We start from the raw sequence: 25,711 nt of genomic DNA on the forward strand, positions 1-25,711 counted from the left end.
CTTATAGTAGGCCTCTCTCTCAGTTAATTTTTGCATAAAATGATATTCAGGGGTCCAGCTTGTCTCTTGGCTGAAGAGACTTCTTCCCCTGGGGACCCTGTGCATTCATATCCAGCCATTCGTTGCACGCGGACAAAGTGAATTTTTGTTTTCAAATCTTTTATCCTGTGGCCTTGCTGAATTCATTTAAAAGTGGTGGTAGCTGCTTTTGTAGACTCTATCCACATGTCAAGACAAAGCCAGGAGCAGGGGCAGTGTAAAGTCGAATCAGCAGGCCAGTGTGCCCACGTGTACACCACCGTGTTCATTTGGGATCCCTTTGAACTACTTTTCCCTCCGTATTTTTTAGGGGGTCTGCTCTGCAGTTTTCATTTCTAGGGATGTTTTGGCTCCTTGTCAGGGTGGTGTAGGCTTCGTATAGTGAACTGGACGTTTCCTCTTCCTCTGTTTTCTCAGAGATGGTGTGGGTTGGAGTGTCTTTTCATCTTACCTGTCTTGGGTAGAACTCGCTCACGAAGCCTGAGGGGGCTGGCCTTTCCCTGTTGAGGGTTGTTTGCAGGTTACCCTGTACTTGCTGCAGGTCTGTTGTGACTTTTATTTTAATGGATGATAGGCTTTCCACTGTCTCACCAACTCATCTGCTTTCCTGGCAGATGGTTGTTCACTATCTGCCATCATGCTCAGTGTCCGCATGGCTGCTGTCTGCTCACACTCCTGACTTTACCCATCTGTCCTCTCTTTTTCTTTGCTAGATAAAGGTCTATCTGTCTTTTCAACTTCTGGTTCCATTAATATCTTCTTATTTCTGTTTCTACTTCTGAACTGATCTTTATTATTTCTTTCCTTCTATATGCTTTGGGTTTAACGTACGTATCTAAGAAATTTGTAGGGATAGAAGATGGTGAAGACAAATCCCAATAAAAAGAATCATCTACCCTCCAGCGCTCGGGAGGCAGAGGCAGGAGGATCTCTTTGAGTTCGAGGCCAGCCTGGTTTACAGAGCAAATCCAGGATAGCCAAGGCTACATTGAGAAACCCTGTCTCGAAAAAGAAACCAAAAATAAATAAAACAGCAGCCTCCATCTGCTGGCACTATGCTCCCCAGAGCCTGCGTGGCAGATGCTGTCTGTGGAGGTCCAGAGGGGCTGATGTTTATGGGTCACATGGTCTTCGTAGCAGCTACTCAGCTCTGCGCTGTAGCAAGAGGGCAGCTGTAGAGAGGTGGACAGTTCAAATGGCTGTGTGGACATGCAGGGTGCCTGCACACATGTCACAGCATGTATGTGGAGGTGAGAGGACAGCTTGTGAGAACTGGTTCTTTCCTTCCACCATGTGAGTCCCGGGGAATGAACTCATGTCTATTGGTGACAGATGCCTTTACCTGCTCTTCTGAACACTTCATTGATCTTATGTTTGCACAGGCCATTTTGCCCAGTATAAAATAAGAGGGGCTGCTATGCCCATTGCGTTCCCTGAGGACACCCTGTGAAAGTCGAACATCTGATTTGATAATGTGCTGGGGAAATGCGTATGGACATCTAAGCACAGTGCAGGCACCTCTGCGTCCACGTATTGAGTGATGCTTGTTTGATGTCCCAGAATGCTATGTGACTAAGTGATCTTTAAGGCCTGTTCATCCTCTTCCCACTCCCCCTCCAGGTCTTTCCTCCCCTCCAGGATCTTCCTCAAGCCTGGGGAATGGCTGCTACGTCCAGGAGACAGAACCCATTGCTCACTCAGAACACCTCATCCTGGCCCTCCCTGGCGCAGGTCTTTTCTCCCTGGTAGGCAAAACAGAAGCATGGTTTCTGCACCAGTCACACCTGTGTGTGCAGGAGGCTGCACTGGCCTGGGAGTGTGAGCCTCCCTGAGCCCTGGCTTCTCTCCAGGAGAGTACAGCCGGCTGCAGCTATGCACTTTGAGAGCCTGGGTTGCTGTACTGTGGCCTCAGCTTTCGTTCCTCATCACCTGCAAGGCCCCTCAAACACCACCGGGGACAGCCAGGTCTCCTAGGGTGTTGGATAAGTGCCTAGCTAACATCAGCTCTAGGAAATAAAAAAAGGGAAGGCAATACACATAATTTGGTTCATTTTAGAAGTCTGAAGGAATGCTCCTTATGGTCCTCACTGTCCACAGCACTCACCTGTTACATTGAGCATATCATGGACTCGATAAACTTCAAATCTGTCCTCTGTGGCTCATGGAGTATAGCTATCTTAAAGATCTAACTATTAAAGGTGTAAGCTGTGCCCAGTGAAAGCCTTTCCTCACACTGCCTTAGGAGGTGCTTTTCAACACTGGAAGATCCAAGCAGGCAGGCAACACCTGCCTTTAGTCAGTCTGCATCCTCAGTACTAACAAGGACCAGGCCACAGCAGGAGGGGGGCCTAATTTATCACTGTTTCTTCTCCTCTGCAGAACAGCTGGGTATTGTACCAAGAGCTCAATTATTTCAGCCCAGTTGTGCTTAAGGCACCGCCTGCACCCTCCACCCCCTCCCCACCACCTTTAGGAAGGAGAATGGTAAGATGATGGGCCTTCCATGGCTGAGCTTCTAAACTTGTGTTCCTCTTTTTGTAGAACCTCCTGGTGCAGCCTTGGGCCCGGGAGGCTATCCCAGCCTCAGATGATTTCCTAAAAAGACGCACACTAGTTAGGTGGCATTTTTTATATGCTGCGTGATAATTTTGAACAGTTGGATATCACAAGACAGGTATTTTGCTGGGTGGTAACTGATGCCGTGAGAGATACTGAGATTATGGCACCTAGCAAATCAATGATGCCTTCAGCCTCCTCTTGTCATATGTCTGGTGTGCGCAGCGCTGGGGACGTGATGTAGGTAGGGCTTGCGTGGTTACTAGTGCCAGGCAGGCCTGCGGTTCTGTGCTGACTTGACTTGTCTGACTGGACAGACGGACTATGTCTACAGCATGCATTCGGAGGGTTAGTTTGGGACCTTATTTATTGCAGTAAAAGAGGAAACTGTTTCCATCAAGTCTGGGAAAGCATTTTTAGAAAATTGCCATATTATGGGCAACAATTTCTAGTATTTTCGCAGACACTCGGTGTTTATGTATGTGAGGAAGAATCCAGACCACAAAGGTGTAAGCAACTGGTCTGAGGTTCGTAAGTGAGTGCTTGACAGAGGCAAAGTCCTAAGTCCAAGAGGCTCCCAGTTGTCACTGCTGAACATCCTCGTTGGTCACAGCAGGTGTCTGGAAGGACAGCAAGCCATATGTAGTCCTTGTAAAAGGCACCAGGCTCACCTCAGTGGAGACGCTGGAACCTTTGAGTTAGGACTGTTGAGTAAAGTTGGAGCCCCGAGTGGCTGCTGGGTCCTGAGGCCGTGATTGGCAGCACCTGTTGTCACAGCTCAGTCTCTTCTGTGACTGAGCCTGAGGTGTGAGAAAGGAAGCCAATGCCAACTTGTCACCAAGCTCCATGGTTTTTCTTTGCTCTCCAGTCTTCAAACTACTTGAAATGTTGAGTTTGGGAAGTGCTTTCCTCAGCGCTCTGTGGCCTCTCAGGCAACCTCAGGCACAGGGCAGTCCATCTTTCCCCATTCCAAACATCACTTCTGATACAAGTCATGACTAGCACCCAGCACTACTCCAGACCGCCCCGGCGGTCCCACAGGCGGCTCGCCAAGCCCAGGGTCTGCTTCTTGCAGCTGACTTTCATCCTGGCAGCTGTGTGTAATATGTACAGTGCTTTGGTGAAGACTGGACCATCCCAAAGAACCGAGCAGCCACCTCTTTCCATGCCGCCATCTTTTTGGAGAAGCCTGGAAGCCAGCATCAAGCCCACTCTGCTGTGCTCCCCCTGGGGCTGGCCACACCACTTAGCTGCCTGCGACCAGTTTGAGCTGAACAGTTACCAGTGGAATTTACGTTGTGGTCACACTTTCAGACCCCAGTGTGCATAAAGAAAGATGTGCATGTAATGTTTGGAACACCCTGGCTCCTTTCCAAAGTTTTGCTCAGTTTAGAAATGAAGGAATTGAGATATGTTCCTGGAAAAAAGTTGAAGTTCTGGAAACCTAGTGGGACAGGCCTAGTGAGCCTCTGCTCTCCTGTGATCATGGTGCCAGCATTCTTTTGGACGACACTGCAGATGCCCACTCCGCATCAAGGGAGCAGGCTATGAACAGAGCTGGGCTGTACCAGCAGCCAGTGCTTCTTTTCTTCACGGAGGTCAAGTGGCTGAGGCACTGGCTGCCTGGCTTCCTCTTCCACTCCTTATAACCTTTTGTGTCCTACGGCCATTCAGAACCACCACCACCCACTCAAGTCTTCCTAAAATCTCTCTGACCTGTCACCAAAGAGATGTGAGAATTGTAGCACCATCTGGCTCTTTCCGAGTGCTATGAGAAGCGGCAGCTTAGAGACAGCCTCGGATTCCTTCACCTGATTTGTTCAACAACCCCACCTTCTCAAGGCTTTATACCTTTATGCCTTTACAGCAACCCAACGGGCGAGCATAATCTCCATCTTACAGATGGGCAGCCGGACTCATAGAGGCCATTAGGCTGGATGGCCTGGATCACATACTTAATGACCAAGCTGCATAGCTCAGCGAAGACAAGCTGTGCTAGCTCAGGTCCCAGCTAAAGTGGCCCTAGGGTCCAGGGGAGGCCCTGCAGGGACATTCACGAACAGGGCCTCATGGAGCAGATGCTCCGTGTTCAGTGCCCTGTGCGAACTCAGCCTTCCAGTCTCTCTACGCTGCCCCACAAAAGGCCAGAGTGGTGTCTGATTTCTGCAAATTGGGACTCATCAGTGTTGGTAATGCAGTGCCGTCCCTTAAACAGAGAGGCCTCTGGAACTCTGGTCACCCCTTAGCTCCTCTAGGTCAGCCACGTGTGGCTGCCACTGAGTAACTTGGTGCACAAGACATCTAAGGCTGCAGTGACTCAGGACAGGATGTGACATGGTGAGCCTATGGCCAGCTTTTCTAGTGGGCGAGTTGTACCAGGTGGAATGTAGCTGCACACAGGAAGAAGGGTGTCACTGGCCTCTTCGTCTAAGAAGAAACATTGTCTAGTGCTGTAACCAATCCCTTTCAGAGCATCACTGCCTTTGCCCTCTTCCTGCTCTGTCTGCATCTGGCCTCTGCTGACTGCCCAGTTCTCCAAAGACTGGAAGAGAACAGGCCCCGTTTATGTCATGACAGGAGCCAATCAAAAACCTCAGCGGGGAAATCAGAGGCCCCAGGTGGGGCTCACCTGTGGGATGGACTCTATGTAGCACCAGGTTCCTTAGTGAGCACCCCCGCACAAGCTGAAAAGGAGCCTAGTACCATCTTGTAAACGACCTTGCCCTTGTTTCGAGGGCTCCCGCACTCCTGTGACTGCTTTTCATGTTTTCGCACGCTTGGTTTCAAAGTCAGCGTCCACTGCCCTCTCCATGTCTCAAGGAAGCACTTGCCTGGTCCCCCAGCACCCTTCTCTGCACCCTTGCTCAGCTCGAAGGGGCATCCATGCCCACACCTCTCGCAGGTAACACATCACTGCACTGAGATACCATAGTGACCAACACTGCCTGTCAAGTTGACAGGCTGTAGGATCACTAGGAGACGACAGGCCTCTGGTCATGCCTGTGCAGGTAATTAGATTAGACGGATGGACCAGCGGGGGAGGGGCAGGCCCACCTTAGCCACAGGCTTCACCCCTCCAAGGGCTTCTGAACTGAGCAGGCACCGGCTTTCATCTCCTCTGCTGACTTTGGCCATGTCCTCCCCACGATGACAGGTGTCCCCTTGAACTGTGAGCCAAACGAGCCCTTGGTGACACTGAGAATGTTCAGTATTCCCTTACAAGACACACGCACCCCCAAATGGCCTGTCACTGTATGAGCACACATCCCCAAATGGCCTGTCACTGTATGAGTTCAAGCTCCCTCCAGGCAGCACAGCCGGTGGTTGGCTGTCATCCAGAACACCCAAATCCAGGGCGGGGTGGAGCAGTGGGTGGAAGAGTTGTGTGAACACATGCCACAGACAACCTAGACAAACACTTTAATTCTTTTTTTCTTATTTGGAGGCATAATTTAGTCATCTTACCTAAAGCACTCTCTCTCTCTTTCTCTGGCAATTGAGGGTTAGAGAAGACGCAGCACCACAGGATGATAGGGACACCTTCCCTTCCTCCCCAGCCCTGTCCTTCCCTACAGTCTCATGGGACACAGGCGACCACACATCCATTCTTCTCTCCCCATCTCTCCCTCTCTCTCCCCTTCCCTGTTCGTCCATCTCTCTCTCTTCCTCTCTCTCTCACACACACAACACACACGTGTGTACAACTGAAAAGAAAGACAACCAAACCCACTAATGTACATGGGGTGGGGGCTGGGGTGGGAAAAGGTTTAAGAAGGTCTTCCTTTCCAGTCTGGCGCTGAGACAAACTCTGTGAAGAGAGAGGCTGTGGTGCTGCTCGTCCCAACAAGGCTGCCCCCGTCTCCATCACTGCACCCTGCTGCGAAGGCTAGGCAGAGGCCAACGGTTCCCCAAGGTCCCCTTTGGAGGTGACAGTCCCAGGTCAGTCTGTGTGTTTCTGTTTGTTGTCATTGTTGCCATAGGCAGAACCCTTGTCAATTTCTGTCACGCCGATCATCCATCGAATTCCCATGGAGGCTGCGGAGACAAGAAAGAGCAATTAGAGTCCCAACACACTTCCAGGGACTTTGGTAACAGCCTCGAGGAGGATGTTGGCTGCAAGCGAATCTGGGGTACCACTTGGCTCCAGGGGCCATTCCTCTGCACACTGAGATGACAGTAAAGGAAAACAGCAGGTGTGTCCTGCAGGGAGAGTGCACTGGGGAGGTCCATCCTTGCAAGATGGAGATAAACAGAATTGGGCGGGCAGCATGCACTGCCCAGAGTTCACAGAAGTCTCTGCTCTCTGCACCGCTTTCCAAGGCAAAGGTGGTTCTTTGGAGATTATGGGACAGTGGCTTGGGGTGGTGGTGGGAGGCACTTTGTGAAGATGCAGCCCACCATTGGTTGGGCTAACTGCAGAGAGCAGATTTACTGCCCCCTGGAGCCCTCGCTTTCTGAAGCTGAGGCTGTCACAGAAGGTGCTAGACCCATCTGGGAATTCACCCAAGCACTGGGATGTGCACCCAGAAATTGCCATGTAAGCAGTAACTCTGGAGGCCGGACTGGTGGGCTCCCTGTGTGTGCTCGGCCCTTCTTAGTCGCTGAGCACACACAGACCCCCCAGTTCTGGTGTATGTGTCACAAAGCTGTAGGATCATGTTCTCCATATAGGCGGCTGCTATTCAAGACCATGCAGCGGACAGGGAGGGCAGCCTGTGCACACGGAGAGGTGTCTCTGATGGGACGCTTGTGGGAGACTGAGACAGAGAGGTCAGCACCTGAGTGGGGCATCTTGTCGGCAGCAGACACAGTGACATAGAAATGGTAAGAGATGTAGTCACTGATCCAGAGGCCACAGGAAGAGGAGCAGTGCAGGCACAGAGCAGTTCTGGGGAAATGCAGGATTTGGCTGGGTGGGGGTGCAACAGCAAGGCACAGTGGTCACTTCTGGGAACCTTCTGAATGATCACAGCACCCCAGGCCAGGTACTCAGAGCACTGGGCACTTGCTTCACACCTAGGTGAGCCTTTTTTCCAATCCCTCCTCACCTTTAGGGAGCATAGTTCTCTCCCCAGGAGGGCATGGCCTGGACTGGCTGTCCAGCTATTAGAAGCAGTGGGATTTCTCCCTTGCACACAAGCCCTGTAGCACCTGGCTCCCCCAGCATCTACTGCAGAGCCTAAAATTGCTGGTCCTGATGCAGACAGACTGGCTCATGTGCTGGGTGTGTCAAGGTGCTCACAAGATACCAAGTGAGAAAAGTGGTTCACAAGGTGCATTGGTGCTCATCCTATGGGTCGCGACCCCCTTGCGGGGGTCAACAGCCTTTTCATAGAGGTTGCCTAAGACCCACAAGACATTTGCAGTATGACGACTCACAGCGGTAGCAAAGTTACAGCTATGAAGTAGCAACAAAAATAACTTGATGGTTGGGGGTTACCACAACCTGAGGGAATGTGTTAAAGGGGTACAGCCTTAGGAGGGTTGAGAACCACTGGTGCCTTGATCCTTAGAGATGCTGTCAGCACCAGGCTCCAAGTGGGAGTCTGTCCTGAGACACTTCCTGCTTAAGCCCCTTGTAGTGCCTGGACACCACAGTATTTTGTTTCACAGAAATAGCCAGTCTGTTTGTTCAGGGCACACACACACCAGTCTCTTGGCCTTGGCTGATGCCATTTCTCCTCAGTCATGGTAAAGCTGAAGCTGCCCATGCTCCATAAGCCTCAGGATCACACCTGGCAGGGGAGTGTCACACGCGGGGCAGTGACAAAGGCAGGGAAGGGCCGGGTATATAAACCTTCGTAAAGAATGAAGAAGGCCCTTTCTAAGCTCCCTCACGCAAGCCTAGCTAGCCACCTGGTTACAGGGGAGGAGTCCCCTGGGAGGGTCACATGCAACTAGGTCCCTCAGGATCTATGCCATGCCTTCCGAGAAGGGAGAGAGCCAGCAGAGCTGTCTGCAGATAGTGTGTGTGTGTGGGGGGGGGGGGCTAGATGGCAGTCCTGAGTGTTTAGAGAGTCGTTACACCATGTCTGGGCTTGGAATTCCAGCCCCACAGCACACCGTGCTGCTCACCCTACAAGGAGCACCCCCAAACAGAAATCTGAACCCTGTCAGCATGCTGGCTCCACTTTGAGCCTTTCTGGCTCTGCACTCACCCATACAGAAGATGAGGACCAAGCTAGCCAGTGTCACCGAGGAGCCACTGCTGACCATGCTGACGAGGAACTGGAAGAAAGGATAGAGCAGCAGCGAGGCCCAGAACAGCCAGTTGATCAGAGCCCAGGGCCGCCGTGGGGGCACCAAGGGAGTCTCGGGGAAGACCCCTGTCCTGTAGTATTCCTCCTGAAAGGCATCCTGGGGGGACAGGGAGAAGTGCCTCAGATAGCATGCTGCTTTCCAGGTGGTACCTACTCGACCTCTGGCAAAACCTTATGCAAAGTGCTTTGTGGGCAGCCACTGTGGATCTCCAGTGCTATCTGGCGTCCCCTTCCTCCAGTGACACAGGGAGACAGCTGCCACTATCCTTCCTGTGTGCAGGAGGGAGGAGCTCAAGCTCGGGGCTGGCCAACCCCAGTCATACTCACCGTATCCCAGGCACTGAGGCAGCACAGCAGGAAAGTGGGATAGGCCTCAGCCACACACAACCAAGCACACACTGTACCCGGTCACTCTGGCCTCTCCAGTTTCCCATTCGCCTGTCTGCAGCCTTGGAGCCTGGAGGACAAGGGGATCTGCAAGGCACTGCTCACAGAGTTGCCAATTCTTGCTTGGGACGCCTTGCATTAGGTCAAGTCAGAGCAAGGATAATTAGGCTCTCCTTGGCACTACTGTCTTTGGAAGCGATGAGCCTGTGAAAGGCAAGGCTGCGCCCAGAGGAAGAACAAGCAGGAGGCACTCGGCCAGGAGAGGGATGGTGACCCTTCAGGGATGAACTCTTATTTGGGTCACACTTTGAAGTGACATAGGCACCAAATAGTTTGCTCAGGAGCAGTTGAGCCATCTGTTACTAAAGGGTAGGGTAGGTGAGAGGCCCAAAAAGAGGCCAGGGCTGCCAGACCCCTGTGAGAGCCATTATATTGGTAAATAGTCACGTGCTGTTTGAGCTTGTTGAAGGGGGCCTCCATAAGTGTGCTGCGGTTGGCTGGTCCCTGACTCTGTGACAGGGAGAGAAAGGAAAACAGCAAGCACCTAAGAGAATTAAACACGGGGAGCCCTTCAGGACATCTGGAAAGTAGATCATTTCCACTACAGGCTGCAGACAGGCTAACTGTTGTTTACGCCAGGATATAAAAATGCCCTGTCAGGAAGAGGATGCCAGAAGCTCACCCATGGACAGAGAGCTCAGTTGAGAACTCCAGTGTGACTGTCACTCAGGTGGTTCCTACTGGATGCTCTACATCCCCGGTTGAGGACGTTTGCTGTCGGTCTTTCTACTTGCTGTTCCCTTCCCGTTGCATGCTCACTCACTCAAGACGTGAGTTCAGCGATTGTCGCTTATTCTTTGGACCATACAGAACAGCCGTACCCCGTGTTGTTCCACCCGTGATGGTTTTACTTCAAGAGGCCACCTAACAACGCACTTTGCTATGTTCTCTTACTGCTTGACATGTAGATCGTTGGGGGCATCACTAACTGGGTCCCAGGGTTCGCCCATCAGCATGGCATCTCGGCCCCAGGGCACCCACCTTCTCCTGGTAGAGCTTGTGTAGCCAGGCGGAGCACTTCTCCTCATCCTCTGGGATGTCTTCCATGGGGATCCTCCTGCAAAAAAAAAAAAGAAAAGAAAAAGAACCGCACTGAGCACCCGAGCCATGTTTCTGAGCGATAGTTCCTGCTCCGTGGGCCACTTGCCTGTGCAGACTAAACCATGTGAAGGTGTCGAGCGCGTGTCCATGGATGGAATTCCCAAAATGCAGCCATGGCCAAGCTGACTCAAGCAAGGGACGAGACAGTGACATAAGATGCTGTCAGGAGCCGGGAACTGGCTTTTCCCATCTTCCACCTCTCCCCAAGCCCGACACTTGCTCCTGCCAAAGTGCTGTGTCATTTTCCTTGTGATACAACTCAGTAAGCGCAGAATCCATGCTTATGGGGCAGCACTCTATCTCGTTCTTCAGCCAAGGATCAAGACTAATGGCAGGCTACCTACACAGTAGCTCCCTCGGCCTCCACTGGGTACAGGTACATGGAGGCATCTGCCAGAACCTCAGGCTGCCCCCGGCATGTGAGAAGGTAGGGTATCGGGACAGAATAGGGACCTCTGTGTTACTCTGCCCCTGAGTGGGTGGCTGCAGCCTGGGGCTGGCAAGGGTGGGAGGCTTGTCTGTTAGCAAAGAGCCCTACCTTGAACAGGGAAAGTAACCTCCAGGTGGCTTGCCCCATATGCTCTCGGCCTACTGGCTCCTGACAGTTCAAGGATGTCGGCTTTAGTCCATAGACAAGTGTATTTGTCACAGTTTGCCTTGGGACATTTCACACCCTAGTGTCCCAGAAATACCTTACTTAGTAAGGACTTTAAAAAAAAAAAAGAAAAAAGATTGACCCATAACATCATAGGGGTTTGGGGAAAAATCTGGGATTTTTTTTTTTTTTTTCATCTTGTCTGTAGTAAGCCACCTCTGTTAGGCTGATGGCTTCCTTGTGGGGCAGTATTCTCCATCAGTAAATTCTTGAAATTAAAATCCCTGCAAACCTCTCTAAAAATGCCGAAGGAGACCTTTTTGGTCCCTGCATGTCTCCTTGAAATTGACACTTCTTTATTCTTGTGATCTTGTGATCTCTGATTCCAAATAAAATCATTAAGTAGGCCTTAGTGAAGAGGGTAGCAAGGCTTTCTTCACTTGCATGGCTGGAGATTGTGCAGTTTTACTCTTTTTAATCACATAGTGGACCGGAGTGCCCCAGACAGGTTAATACTTTCTATGGCATTGGGATATTGCCTGTAGAACGTCCTAGTCATCTTAAGTGTGTCCCGGAGCGTAAGGACTCGCCCTCAGTGGCTGTGAACGCTTGCTGGCTTTGGTGGGTGAACTTGAGAGTTGGCTGTACTCTTACTCCAGTTCCCACATATGCTCCAGAGAACTGCAGTCACTAAGAAAACCCCCAACCCCTACCCCTGAGGACAGTCAAACAATCTTGTATCCTACCAGGGTCCAGCTGAGTGGCACTCTTCCCAAGCGAGAAAGGACCCCCTCTGTCTCTGACTGTGGGGGTAGGGGGAGCATCAGTCTTATCAGGTGGTGATGGGGCCTTTGTGTCTGCCATACACGGAGCACTATGGCAGCCTGTGTCGGCACTGTTACAAACGGAAACTGATGGTGCTTCTTCGTTTTGTGGGAAAGCTGGAAGCATTTCCAGGCTCTCAGTGTATTTAAACATTTAAACACTTTGAGTGACATGGCACAGTAATTAGCCATTGGGTTTTCATCATGTTCTGGGATTTGGCATCCGAAGGGCTTTTACCCAGAAAGCTCTGTACATTTGTCTACTTCTGTGTGAACGTTTCAGGGGCTCCTGGACAGCCTTCAAAGATGGCTACAACACAGGGAAGCAGTGCCATTGACCCCGCTCAGACTGGATTTTAAGAGTAAGTCACTGCTTATTGAACAGATAACCCTGTGGCTTCCTGTCTGATGCATCGTCCCATCGTGGTTCCACTAGTCTTGGTGACAGTATCAGCCAATAAACAGGCAGAAAGAAAGAGAGGGAAGAAAAAGGAAAGGAAAAAAATGGCTTCTCTCATTTTTCCAAAAAGCAGATCCATCTTCCCAGGAAATGTGTCCATAAAGAAGGATGGACAGAAGCTGGGCGTGATGGCGCATGCCTTTAATCCCAGCACTCTGGGAGGCAGAGGCAGGTGGATCTCTGAGTTCAAGACCAGCCTGGTCTACAAAGCAAGTCCAGGACAGCCAAGATAACACAGAGAAACCCTGTCTCAAATAAAAACAAAAACAACAAAAATAAAAACAAAACAAAAAATCATGACAGGCAGGCTAGGAAGCCAACTTCAAGCGGGATGCTAACCAGATGCCTCTGGAAGGCGGCCTCCTTGTAGGCTAGCACTTAGAAACAAGCCCTGCCTTCCCTAGGAAGGAAGCAGGTCCAACTCACCTGACATAGCAATCAGCGTGATATTTCTTTCCATTTAAGACTCCCAGCAGTGTTGGGTTTTCATTGTTTCTGAAATTGAGTGTACAGTCATATACAGCTGGGACTATAAGACAAGACAAACACAAGGCAGTATATAGCAGGTGAGGCTGGTTCTGCTTGGTAGTCACACACACTGGAAGACGTAAATAAGCACACTGTAACCCGTCTACAGCGACACGCGTGATAGCCATCTCTCCCTCGGGCTTTCCTAGGTTGGTCACTCGCTCTACATTGAATGAACGTGTGCCCATCTTTTGTAATCAGAAAACCAACTATAAACGAGTCACAGAAACAGTAATTCCTGTGGTCACATGGCCTTCAAAGCAGCAATGACTATCAGAGCTAAACTAACAATGATGATAATAAGTGACTTTCTAGTAGGCAAAGCCCATCGCAGTTGCAAGTGCCGAAATTTGATAAAATATGAGTAGAAGATCAGTTAGATTCATCTAAGGATGTTATAGAACTGTTATAGAACTATTGACATTTATATTTTTTAATATCAAGTAGCATTTTATTTTGTAGAAAAGATTTATTTTTTTAACTATGTAGATGCATGTATCTGTGGGTGGACATGTACCTGAGGCCAGAAGAGGGCATTGGATCCCCTGTGGCTGGATTTACAGGTGCTTGTGAAGCACCCAAGAACAGTGATGGGAGCCAAATCCCAGTGTTCTGCAAGCCCAGGAAGCACTTCTCCTGCTAAGCCATCTCTCAAGCCCCACTGTAACCCTTTCTATGAGCATCTCTGTTTGCCCTCCCCCCCATAACACGTAAATCCTGGAGGGAAGTTGTTCTGTCAGCATATTCCATGTTACATCCAAGCTCGCTGCGGGAGCCCTGGGACCTGGCTCAGGCTCAAGAAATGCTTATTGGGTCAAGGAACGGGTGATATTATGACAAAGAAGCAAGTGAATAGAATGTGGAGAAACATGGTGGAAACAGGTGATCTCTTCCTAATGTGCTAGGCAGCAGAGAAAGGGGAGCGCAGAGGAGTCTCAGGGTGTGGCTGGAAGTGGCGCCCACAACCACTTTCACAGCACCAGGCAGTGGGCTTAGACCACTACGTAGTCCACACCTAGTGTTCTCCTGGAGAGTGGACTCACAATGCCATCACCAGAGTGGCTGAGGTGCCAGTCACAGTTGCAGGTCGAGCCCACTGTACTCACAGTAGATATGATCATGACCCTGTGCTGAGAGCTTTACGTGTATGCAGATCCTGTTAGTCAGCGTGGGGGTGGGAGAGGGGGTTATAGAAACTGTATATGGTACCCGGATCACTTGCACTGAAGAACAAGGATTCAAATGGGATAAAATCACCACCCATTCTCCCCACCCCACCCCACCCCGCCGCCCCTGATGCCTGACCCCCTGCAGGTTTGTAGGGATGGGAGAGGGTCCCCATGCTGGCTTGAAGAAGTGCCCAGAGGCAATTTTTCAAGAACACAGCCACTTTCCTTGTCATTGGTGGGCACTAGCCTGGAAGATATTTAACCTGTTGATATCCTTGGTGCCCTGGCTAAATCCCTGATGTGGGCTAAGGAAGTCTCCCTCTCAAGAGATAAAAACAAGGCTATAGAGGCTAGGAGCATGGAGCCAGAAGCCGCATCTGACCTGCCTCACCTTCACACTTGAAGCTGTGCCAAGTCCCATCCAGCCCAGGTAAGTAATCAAGCCTCATTTGGAGCCCCAAGACCAGGGCGTAGGGATGTGAGAGAAAACAATTACATGGGAGAACAAGAAAACACGCTCTGAAGTGAAGAGGAGGATTACAAAGGAAATGGCAGGATGCCAGGGGCAGGTTACCACTGCTTTCTTTGGTTTTTATTTACAGTGGTTTGAGGCTCCAGACTCATAGGCCAGCTGTCATAGCATATGGGTCAGGTCATCTGCAGGTGATTGACAGCAATAGACAAGCCAGAGATGGCCTCAAAGGCTCTGCAGCAATCAGGCCACCTCAGGGGCCTTCCAGGGATCCCTCACTTTCTGTGTGCAAAATGCAGTGACACCACTGACCAGCAGAGGGCAGTATTCACTGGGATGCAGTTCTAGGAGGGGCCCCGGTGAGACTGTCCCCTTCCACTTTGCCCAGGTCCCACCTTGGCTTGAAGATCCCCTGTTTAGCCATCATCCTTACCTACATCCCGCAAGCACTTCACAGTGATAGCAAAGCCCTTGGTGCGCGGCAGCAGGTGGTGCTTGAGGCTGGGCAGCCCCTTGGCTTTGGCCACTTGCATGCTGATCTGGTGTTTCTTCTCTGTGAACCGTGTGCCCTCACAGTGAATCAGGAACTGGGAAGTAAAGGATGATGGTCACACAGAGGATCCCACAGTCACACTTGACCCCACGTCAGCCCCGTGTCCTCACATTACACAGTCCTAAGGTCCCTCACAATTCCAGGTCACACTCAGTTCCGTGTTCACACATGTCCCTGACGTGACTCCTATTTGTGGTGGACCCATAATTCCACAGGAGCCAGACAGCACACTGCCTGTGCCTACACACCAGATACTTCTCTGGGTAGTCCCGGAGGTGCATCAGGCTCTTGGCAACTGTCTGCCGATCTTGCTCCCACTTGCGCGTGCAGAAGATCATCTCCACGAAGTACCACATCCAGCCAATGATGGGCACGTAAGCCAGTTCTTTCTTGGCCAGGACTTTGGAGTTCTGAAATAGAGGAAGAGCCTCAGGGTGCCTGTTAAGGTGGTAGAAGTTACCTCGTGGCTGCTGGAGATCTTGGGGGCCGAGGGAGGCGTGACCTGTTGTACCAAAGGCTGCAAACCCAAAGCCTCTAGCTTTGGAGCCCTTCCCACTGCACTGCCCTGAGGTCAAGGTCATACCCATCCCTGGAGGTGGGCAGTCCATGGACAGGGGTCTATCAACCAAAGGGTACAGAAGGTTGAGGATACTCTCATGGACCACAGCCCTCCTAGATGATTGACATCTGTGTGCTCACCAAGCTCATCCTGAAGCTCTGTCTGGCAGGTCTCTATAACGCCGTGTCTGGCAGGTCTCTATAACGCCGTCCCACAGATCAACCCATCAGCAAGCCACAGAGTTCTTACAGGCAAGGCCAGCAAGGGTCATGTGGCAGCCCAGTGACTGGAGGCCGGCAGAGTTTGAGGCCCCTAGCTGCTGTCCCGTGGCCACAGTTTGTGGGCACCAGGGGTGGGGTGGGGAACTAGGGATCTATCGGGGCAAGAGGTCAGGGACATGCAAAATGACTTTTACCTTGCTGGATTTGCCCCCCCCATCCCCGCCCACTCTGTGTGTGTGTACATTCATGTGTATGACTGCAGGCATGTGTGTCATGGTACACACGTGGAGGCCAGAGGACAACTTGAGTTTTGAGCTATCTGTCTTTCTAAGTTGTCGAAAACAGCCGCCTTGTGATTTGTCGGCCTCTACGCCAGGATAGCTGGCCCACGGGTGTCCACGGATTCCCATCTCTACCACTCATCTCCCTGTAGGAGCAGGGGGGTTCCAGACACTCACACTAAGGGTCTGAGCTGTACAGAAGTTAGGGGGACCCACACTCGGGTCCTCGTACTTGCACAGCAAGCACCTTGCCCACTGAGCCATCTCCCCAGCACCCCCAGCTCTGCTGCCATCCCGTCTGCGTTTCTGTCCTTCACTCTGGAATTGACTGCGACGGATGCTCATGTTGGCGGTGTGGCCAGTTGAAGGCAGCAGAGCACTGATGACAGCTGCCTGTCTAGTCACAGTCCTGAGCCTTAGCAGCCTAGAGCAGAGCTGAGAGCAGATGCTTTACATTGCTGCCTCCTCTCTGTCCTTTCTTCCTGTCTTCCACTCAGCATGGCCTCAGCCATGAGGACACTGTCAGCATATGTCTATCCTGCTTGCGGCCCTCAGGCAGACTTCTGAAGAGGACATTCCTACGTCTACACCCAGCTTTTCTTCTTAGCCCAGAATAACCTTCAAGTCTCAGAAGGGAGAATAAACTGCCAGACTCCTGAGAGGGTCCTGCTTTTGTGCCTGTCACCCTGGAAAGCAAACTGTCGTTGGGAGTCACAGTTCTCCCTGGGATCCCATTGCTCTGTGTCCACACTATACTTCACACTTTAGGGTTCCCTCTTACTCCTGTGACAGGGAGGGACATTCCTGCTGGCCCTCACCTTCTCCCCCACCCCAATTTCCCACCTCCCTACCTAAAGCGTCTATGATGAAAGCAAACAGAACCAAACAAATTAAGCTCTTCTTCCTGGAAGGTAAAACTATCTTTAAGATCCTATGTACGGTATCTTGAGACAATTACATGTGGCAGTGCTCAGGAGCTACAGGATGACCCACACTGCCACCCACAGATGCTACTGGCTCTAACACCACTGCAGCTACTAGGCTGGATAGGTGGTCAGTCTCACGCAGCCAATCATTGCTGTGTTCTCCAGTGTACTTCCTGTCCGTGGTTCTCCTATGAGATTCAAGTGGGTATTAGCATTTGCCCTGGTGAACTGTGGGGTCCAACTAGAGGAGGCGACTCAAGGGCCTGTATTCCCATCACTGTCTTACATTACCAAGAGTCACTGTAACATCCCACAGTAAAAGCCTTTCTTGACTACAGTGTGCACTACACATCAGACAATATGCAGTAGTACAGGTAAGGCTGCAAGACAGAGCGCAAGGGCCACTCTGCTGCCCACTGGTGTCAAGGCAGTTCTACTGGCCTGAGGGCTAGCATTTGCCTGAATGTAGAAGCAAGCCAGCTGCTACCTCGGGCTGAACACTAGGGAGAAAGACAATGTGCTCCATAGAGCTGAAAATGCTCGCTCCCTGGCCGACCTACTACAAATCAGATTTGTCAACCCTTAATTTACAGCCACCAATATTCACTCCATATAAAAATCTCATGTTACGCTAAATAGGAGATGGATTGACGGAGGGGGGCACTATGCGAAGATACTTCACAAGTTAACTCATTCGTGACTGGCATACAACGAGGTGTAAATATGTCTAGGAACATCTAAAAATCAATACAGAGTAACCCACAACCACCATGTATTGAAGTGTCTACCCTGGCTAGTTTTATTTTGTTTTATTACAGTACATCCTACAATTGAGAAGTTGTGGAAATTTTCTAGAAGGGATAGAAAGGGGTGGGGGTGTAAAAGGTAAGGGTGTAGGCAGAGGCATAAAGGTTGAGAAGAATGTCATTACCATGGGTGCTCCACCTTGCCAAGGAGAACATCACCCATCTCTCGGAGAACACAGCCATTCTCCAAGCCGAACTTAGCATCTCCAGCTAAGACAGAGCATCATGTGACCAGATGGCCATAGAAAGAACTGCTTTAAATAGCAGTAGGGCTTGGCATGCCTTAACCCTCAAATTTGGTGCCTTTCACCTCTCCTCACTACCAGAGTGCAAATGAGAGCCCTTCTAGGTCCAAGACAGCAGCAGCCTGCCAAATGGAAAATGCATCAGCACCTGGCTTGCAGGTTAAGACATGCAGGTTAAGCACTGTCCTCTGGCCCCATTTTCATTAATAGCTTACTGGGTCTCAAACATGAAGCCATGCCTGAAGCTCTATCAGTTAGTCCCGGGGTCTAGCCATGGTTTGGCTATTTCCACTAAACTTATAAAAGCTAAAGCTGACAGGGTGATTGTTCAGCAGGAAAAAGTGCTTAGTGGCCTGAGATAGATCTCCCAGACCCACACAAGAAAAGGGAGAACAGAATCTTGTGTATTTCCCTCTGACTTCAATACATACACACACACACACACACACACACACACACACACACACACACACACACACACAGGTCTCATGTCATGCATGAACTCATATATGTGTGCACATGCTGACATGTGCTATAAATAAGTAAACTTAAATTTGTTTAATTGCTGAAGCTTAGTGACGCCATTGATCAGGAGCTTGTTGTTGGGATTCAAGTGGCTGAGGTGCCTATTTAACATATCAAAACAGACCTGGCTTCTGGGCTCTCCCAGCATCCCTCACTCCCTACCTGAACTTTCCAGACAGTGTCTGGGCTTCCTCTCCTCCAGAGGATCTTCATCACATAAGCCAGACATTTTAGGTTCCTTTTCTCTCCTGCTTTTCTGTCACTGTCACTTGTCATTTTGTTCTTAAAAGTTTCTTCTCTTTTTTAAAATTTCAATAAAAAATAAATAAATTGGGTCATTTCAGTGAAACTTTGAAATAGGTGAGATGTTTGTTAAATATAAGCAGGTCAAGGCCGGATGTGGTGGCACATGACTTTAATCCCAGCACTCGGGAGGCAGAGGCAGGCAGATTGCTGTGAGTTCAAGGCCAGCCTGGTCTACAAAGTGAGTCCAGGACAGCTAAGGCTACACAGAGAAACCCTGTCTCAAAAAACCAAACCAAAACCAAACCAAAAAAAAAAAAGCAGGTCAAAAGGCCATACTTCATTTTTCTAGCATGTTCATTGCATACAAACTAGAGACAAGTAGCAGCAAGTCTGATGATCTCAACAGATGACAAGCAAGGCACCCATGATAGGAAGTTTATCTCCTGCAAACAGTAACCTCGAACTAGCCATTCCATGCCAGGTCCCCCTTTAGGCCAGATATGGTACCAATGCTAGGGACACAAAGGTATGACCTGGAGGTTGCCAGAGTCTAGAGGCAAACAGCAATAGCACAGCGGTGATTTGACAGGTCCCTTCCCCCAGCACAGGCTAAGCAGCTGGCCTCCTGTGAGATCAATGTGCACAAGGAAACTCTGGAGTGATGAAGGAGATGAGAGGCAGAGCTCAAAATGGTGAACCGGGCATGGCCATGGGTATCACAAGGTTGAGGGGCTATATTCTGTGGCACATCTTTCTCACAGTGCTGGCCCTGCTCTTGGCTTTCCGGGGCCTCCCACACAGGAAAATGCTGTGAAATGCTGGAGAGGGTTTCCTACCCGAAAGTCCCAACAGTCTGTCCAAACAAAATGAAGTCTGTTCCTGATTAGTCACAGCCCCCGGGGGGAATGCACAGACCAAATCTGAAACCAAGCACTCTCTAAGAATGTCTCTCTCGGGCTGGAGACAGCCACGTATCGTTTATCAAAATCAAGCCCAATGTGCAAAGTCCTTTAGCACTGAATTAACATTTCCCTCAACCCAGGTACTTCCCTCTCCTTGGCAAAAGTCCCCAGACTTTTCTAGATTTGACAGGTGTGCAAAGTGTAGTGAGGAGAGGAGGGGGGTGTTTGGTGGGCAAGAAGTGGGCTAAAACCAGCAAGGGTGTTTTTCCCACCCTGACTCTTCTCTTTGGAGCTGTGTTGGCCAGAACCAAAGAGATAAAAAACAGTTCCTGTCCTCACCCCCACCCCCATCATCCCCACCCCCATCACCCCCACCCTCATCACCACCACACCCACCCTCATACTATTCTGAAAGGCTGGCCCAGATACTTCTAGAATGGCCTTGGGCCAAAGTATCTAGGAAGATAAGCAGATGCTATGGGAAAGAGAGAAGGGGGCTGAGGTGGGTGTACATGGACAGACACATAGGACCCCTTACAGGCAGGAGATAAGAGGACATCTTCCTTTGACATGTGTCCGCGTGGTGTAACCAACTGAAGGTGTTCCAGCGGCAGGTGTGCAGGGGCCCTGAGCAGGAATAGATAGGGGTGTGTAAGGGTAGTTAGTGGGGAGCAGAGCTCTTCAGAGCAGATGTTACTGGCTGAGGTACTTTGCAAAAGAGGGAATGGCCAGTTCTGCTGTCAGGCATCCTGATCTCTGCCTGACTCACTCCTGGCCAGTATGGGCTATGTGAATGGCTTGCCAGGAGTTCTGTAGAGGAGGAGGCCTTGCCATGCCTAGCTTGGAACTATATTTTAGGGCTGGCTCATAAAGAAAGGTTGTGCTTCTATGAGCTACCTGGGACTTTTCTCTACCCAGGATTCACTTGGTCACCTTGTAGGGACCATTTACTGGGTTCCTTACCTGTGTAACACCAGGTCTGCCCACCCCCACCCGACCTGCAACCTCACCTGGCTCAGTACATGAATGGTCAGGGCCTAAAGTGGCACATCTGTTTACTCCAGCTGTCACAGAGGGGCCTGCCAAAATCTGCAGATAGGGTGCCAATTAGTCTTGGCTGAGATGTTGTAAGAACTTAATTATTAGGGCCCACCTTCAGTAGGAAGTGCACTCAGAGCTCGACAGAGAGTCAAAGGTAAGCAGGAGCTGCTGGCCACTCTCCCCTAGCTGGTGGCTGGTGGCCAGTGGCCAGCCTCGGAGCTCTGAGAGTGGCAGACGTCGTGAGTCATCTGCTGCATGGCTGATCCCACCATCAGAAGCGAGGTCACTCTCAAACATCAGGATACTAATCACCTGTTTTGACTTTTTCTTTAGAGAGAGAGACAGGGAAAGAGCATACAGTTGGGTAGTAGGAAGGTGGGGAGGAATTGTCTAGAAATGTATTTTTAAAACCTTTGAAAAGAAATAACAATTCTTTTCTTTGGCCAGTTCTTTGCACAGAGAAATGTAACAGACTCTAACCTGTTTTGGGGCCACACTTCCTTATATTGCCTGAGTGATATTTACGAAGAGGTGGAAGTGAGGGTCTCAAACAAAATGCCACAGTGTGGTGGGTCCTGTGGACCTAGAGGTTTCCCTGGGTGTGGGCTGTGCTCTGAGTTCATCGCTCACAAATGGAATCTGACAGAAGGTTCCATCACACAATGCCCTGAGTGCTTGTTCCCACCCTCTTTGACACTGCATATACCCTGGGTGAAGGGGCTACTACTGTGCCCAGAGAAACCCTCCCACAGGCCTGTGTGTCAGGGACTGGGGCATAGACAATGAACCTGTGACTAAGCTTGGAGGCTAGCCAGCACATGCCAAGCTTTCAGATGAGCCCATCACTCCAGCAATGACATGACCACAGCCTTGGGCGCTCTCTGCTAGAGGCTCAGTGGAGTAGTGCCTGCCTTCCCAACAAAGCAGGCCGAGCCAACAGTCTGCATGCCTGAGCCTCACCCTGATCACTGTGGAGGCCACACGCTGCCACAGATGACTATGACACATAACTTCATCAAGGATCTGAAGTAGAATCTCCCAGCTGGCCTCACAGCCTGCATGCCACAGCCCAGGGGCCAGCGAATGAATGAGCACTGGTTACTGCAGCCAGTCAGCACATCAGTACTGGGCCTGGCACCGCCCAGACACTCCACAGTCTTGACCTTGGTGTATTTGAGCTTCGCTGAGGCACAAAGATAAACAAGTAGGATTTGAAGCTTTCGGTTAACTGTGCCTCATGGTGGCACACTCCCCAGCTATCCCTAGGTCACACTTGGCCCCCCAGGGGAAAAGATCAGCCTATGTCTGAGAGACCTCATGTATGGCCTTTGATCCCTGCTCCCATTCAGCACTGATAGTCCAGTCCTCCTCCTCCTCCTCCTCTCCCCTCCCACTCCCTCTTCCATCCACTCCTCCTGTTTTTCCTCCTCCTCTTCTCCCAAAGCCTTGCCGTCTATGCAGCAATCGTACTGGTTGCTTCTCTGGTGGTTGGGAGAAAATTGGGCAAGTGACTCGCCTCCCCTCCCCTCAGTTCTTCAGGGTACACTGCCCTGGCTTAAGGTCTGACACCTGCTTGCTGAACCTCTTGGTGGGGGATCTCCCCAACTCCTAAACTCCAGCCACCACCACAGCAGAGGGGACGTCACACCCATTACATTACCCATTCACATCCAACCTAGGTTATTTGTGGTTAAAGACAATCAAAATGAAATGTCTCTGAATCTAATAGTCACCTAAGAAATCAAAGGGTAGATCTGAAGTCCGTGGCTGGCAGGAAGGGGGTTGGGAGGGGGAGGGGGCGTGTTCTGCTTTGGTACATCTGTGTCTTACCCAGAGCTCAGAGGTAGATAGCTTTCCCAGGGCTCAAAGCTGGGACAGTATTTATTTTCCACGAGGTTCTGGCCTGTATACCCATCAGACCGAGATCCTTCTCTAGCCCAGGGGTCCCCCTCTCTAGCTCTCGATCCATGATCTTCTCATGGGCTCCCTCTCACCCCTCTGGGCCTGAGTCCCCTTTCTATGTCACTTCTCCATGTACCTTACCTCGTTCTCTTTGAGTGTGCACCTCCTTCCCCCTCGTTGCGGACCCCTGGCCACAGGCCTCTCCCTGGATTCCGGGCCATGTGCAAGCCTTTCTGAACTTCACTGTCCTGTAGCTCCATCCCTGACCTCATAAAGCCACCAGTGACGCCTGCTCCTCATAACAGTGCTGCATTTACCCATGAAGTTGGTTCTGCTACCAGGTGGCCTGTGGTTTCAAGTTCCCAAAACATGGCTCCAGCTCTGACCTTGCTTCTTCCAAGGAAAGTGGGGACACTTTGGAATCAGACTTGCCCATTGCTTCCATGCAAACCGGACAGTGACTGGGGCTCTGGTGCTTACTCAGAAGTGTGGGTGAGCGAAGATCTTACTTAGGGTTCTTTTTTTTTTTTTTTTTTTTTAAGATTTATTCATTATGTATAGTGTTTTGCCTGCATGTTACTTGCAGGCCAGAAGAGGGTAACAGATCTCCTTATAGATGGTTGTGAGCCACCATGTGGTTGCTGGGACTTGAACTCAGGACCTTTAGAAGAGTAGCCACTGCTCTTAACCTCTGAGCCATCCCTCCTGCCCCCTTACTTAGGGTTCTATTACTCTGAAGAGACACCATGACCACAGCAACTCTTATGAAGAAAAACATTTAAATGGGGCTGGCTAATATTCAGAGGTTTAGGCCATTGCTGTCATGGCAGAAGCATGGCAGCACACAGGCAGACATGGTGCTGGAGAGGCGGCTGACAGTTCTACATCTGCATCAGCAGGCAGCAGAGTGACAGACACTGGGCCTGGCTTGTGCATTTGGAAGCCCACCTCCAACAAGGCCACACCTCCTAATGCTGCTCCCTGGTGACCAAGCACTCAAATCTAGTAGCCTATGGGGGGCATTCTTATCCAAGCTACACAGTGTGTAAGGATTAAAGCTGTAGGGCTCAGGGTCATACTGTTCCCCTGGGTAGAGCAGGGAGCTTACAGGCCTCATAGCCCTCCCCCTCCCCTACCCCCACTGCAGAGACCCCTTACTTATGGAAAGGCCACACATTCAGAAGAGAAAATCCACCACAGCCACCTGGAACATCCAGGAGATTGCCAACTGCCTCCAAACACAAGATGGCAGGGACATGGTAGCTTTCTCCCTCACCCATGGCTTCAGTCACCAGGGACAATGTGGTCCGGAGATATAAAATGGAACATCCCAAAGCCACACACAAAGTTTAATACTCCGTCACTGAAGATCATGACAATAATTACTCTGTGATGGTTATTATTCACCTGTCACCGTCCTTATGTAGAAGTTAGAGTCTCAGGTCAGAAACACACACACACCAAAAGAAACCCAACAACAACAACAACAAAACATCACACAGCACATATAAGATCTAATATTACCCACAGAATCAGTCATCTTTGGCATGCCTTGTGTCCCCATGGACAAAAAAGGGGACCTCTATAACCTCTGTACTAGAATCTTCATTTTTGTTCTGAAAACATATTTGGATACAAATTCAAATGCATTCCCTCTCTCTCTCTCTCTCTCTCTCTCTCTCTCTCTCTCTCTCTCTCTCTCTCTCTCTCTCTCACACACACACACACACACACACACACACACACACACACACACACCAGTCACTGAAGAAACAAATAGAAAAACAAAAGCGATGTTGTTGACAGAAGGTTCTTTACCTGCTTGAAGGAGGCAGAGCCCAGAACTTTCCAGCCCCTCCCTCCTCCATGGTCACAGCTCTGTCTTCTAAACCTAATGGCCCTATGTGCCTGTGCTACCAAAACCAAGTGTGCCATGAGCAGCGTGCCTGCCTACCTGTGGGCCGTCATTCCAAAAGCAAAACTTCACCTCCACGTTCTCATGAAAACTTCTGGGGCCCTTTCCACCCTGGGGCCAACACATGTTTGTTCCCATCACAATATCTGAAGGCCGTTGTTGACTTTGAGTCATTAATATGATACAGGCTCAAGCATGACACACCTCAGTGTGTTACAGATGACAAAAGCCAACCGAAAGCCAGGATGTGACATGCAAGAAGTCAAACTAATTTGAGGGAAACAGAATTCCAAATGCTGCTATTGAAACTTTGCCATGCAGAGACTCAACATTCTTAAGCACGCAGTGATTCAAAATTGGTTGAATTCTGTCTGTGAGCTAAGCAATTAAGGGTAGAAACTGGGGCCAAACTGGACAAGTTCCAGGTCAAATCCAATTACAGCTGGGTGGCCCTGAGCAGACTATGGAAACTCTCTAGTTGAGGTTTTTGTTTTTGTTTTTGTTTTTTTTAAGGAATGGTAGTATATATCCACTCACAAATGCTTCTGTAAGGATTAAAAAGTAAAACTAATCATTGACTTGCTTGGTGTGTGGTGCAGTTGGGTATGCCCTGCTATTGCTCATAAGATGTTAGTCCTGATTCTAAACAGAGACTAGAGTCATGATGGGCAATATTGTCAACCTGATGGCTCTATCGCAGCGGTTCTTGACCTTCCTACCGCTGTGACCCTTTAATACAGTTCCTCATGTCGTGGTGACCCCAACCATAAAATTATTTTCATTGTTACTTCATAATTGTAATTTTGCTACTGTTAGGATCATAATGTAAACATCTGTGTTTTACAATGGTCTTAGGCAACCTCCGTGAAAGGGTCATTTGACCCCCCCCCACAGGGGTCATGACCCACAGGTTGAGAACCACCACGCTGAGACTCATCCAGGAGTCAGGGTTCCAGGCACACCTCTACCACATTCTCCAGATTAGACTGACTGAGCTGGAATGACTGATCCAGCTTTACTGTGGGTGGTACCGTTCCATGGCCCGGGGCGCAGGGCCCTGGAATGAACTGAAGGGTAAAAAAGAATCAAACAAGCTAAGCAGAGGCATTCGTCTCTCCACTTCTTGGCCGCAGAGGAA

The 25,711-nt window shown here is 50.3% G+C and overlaps 1 protein-coding gene across 1 annotated transcript in view; it reads right to left on the reverse strand.

Moving 5' to 3' along the window:
- Window positions 1-6,278: 6,278 nt before the first annotated feature.
- Window positions 6,279-25,711, reverse strand: part of Agpat4 (1-acylglycerol-3-phosphate O-acyltransferase 4) — a 70,838-nt gene continuing 51,405 nt past the window's right edge. Inside the window, exons 3-8 of the mRNA XM_051164236.1 lie at window positions 15,253-15,414; window positions 14,885-15,038; window positions 12,709-12,811; window positions 10,284-10,359; window positions 8,754-8,952; window positions 6,279-6,630 (exon numbers count right to left, since the gene is read on the reverse strand). Coding sequence (XP_051020193.1) covers window positions 6,536-6,630; window positions 8,754-8,952; window positions 10,284-10,359; window positions 12,709-12,811; window positions 14,885-15,038; window positions 15,253-15,414 — 789 coding nt within the window. The 3' untranslated portion in view covers window positions 6,279-6,535. The remainder of the gene's footprint in view (window positions 6,631-8,753; window positions 8,953-10,283; window positions 10,360-12,708; window positions 12,812-14,884; window positions 15,039-15,252; window positions 15,415-25,711) is intronic.

This window comes from Acomys russatus, chromosome 21 (assembly GCF_903995435.1).
Source record: "Acomys russatus chromosome 21, mAcoRus1.1, whole genome shotgun sequence".
Taxonomy (NCBI): Eukaryota; Metazoa; Chordata; class Mammalia; order Rodentia; family Muridae; genus Acomys; species Acomys russatus.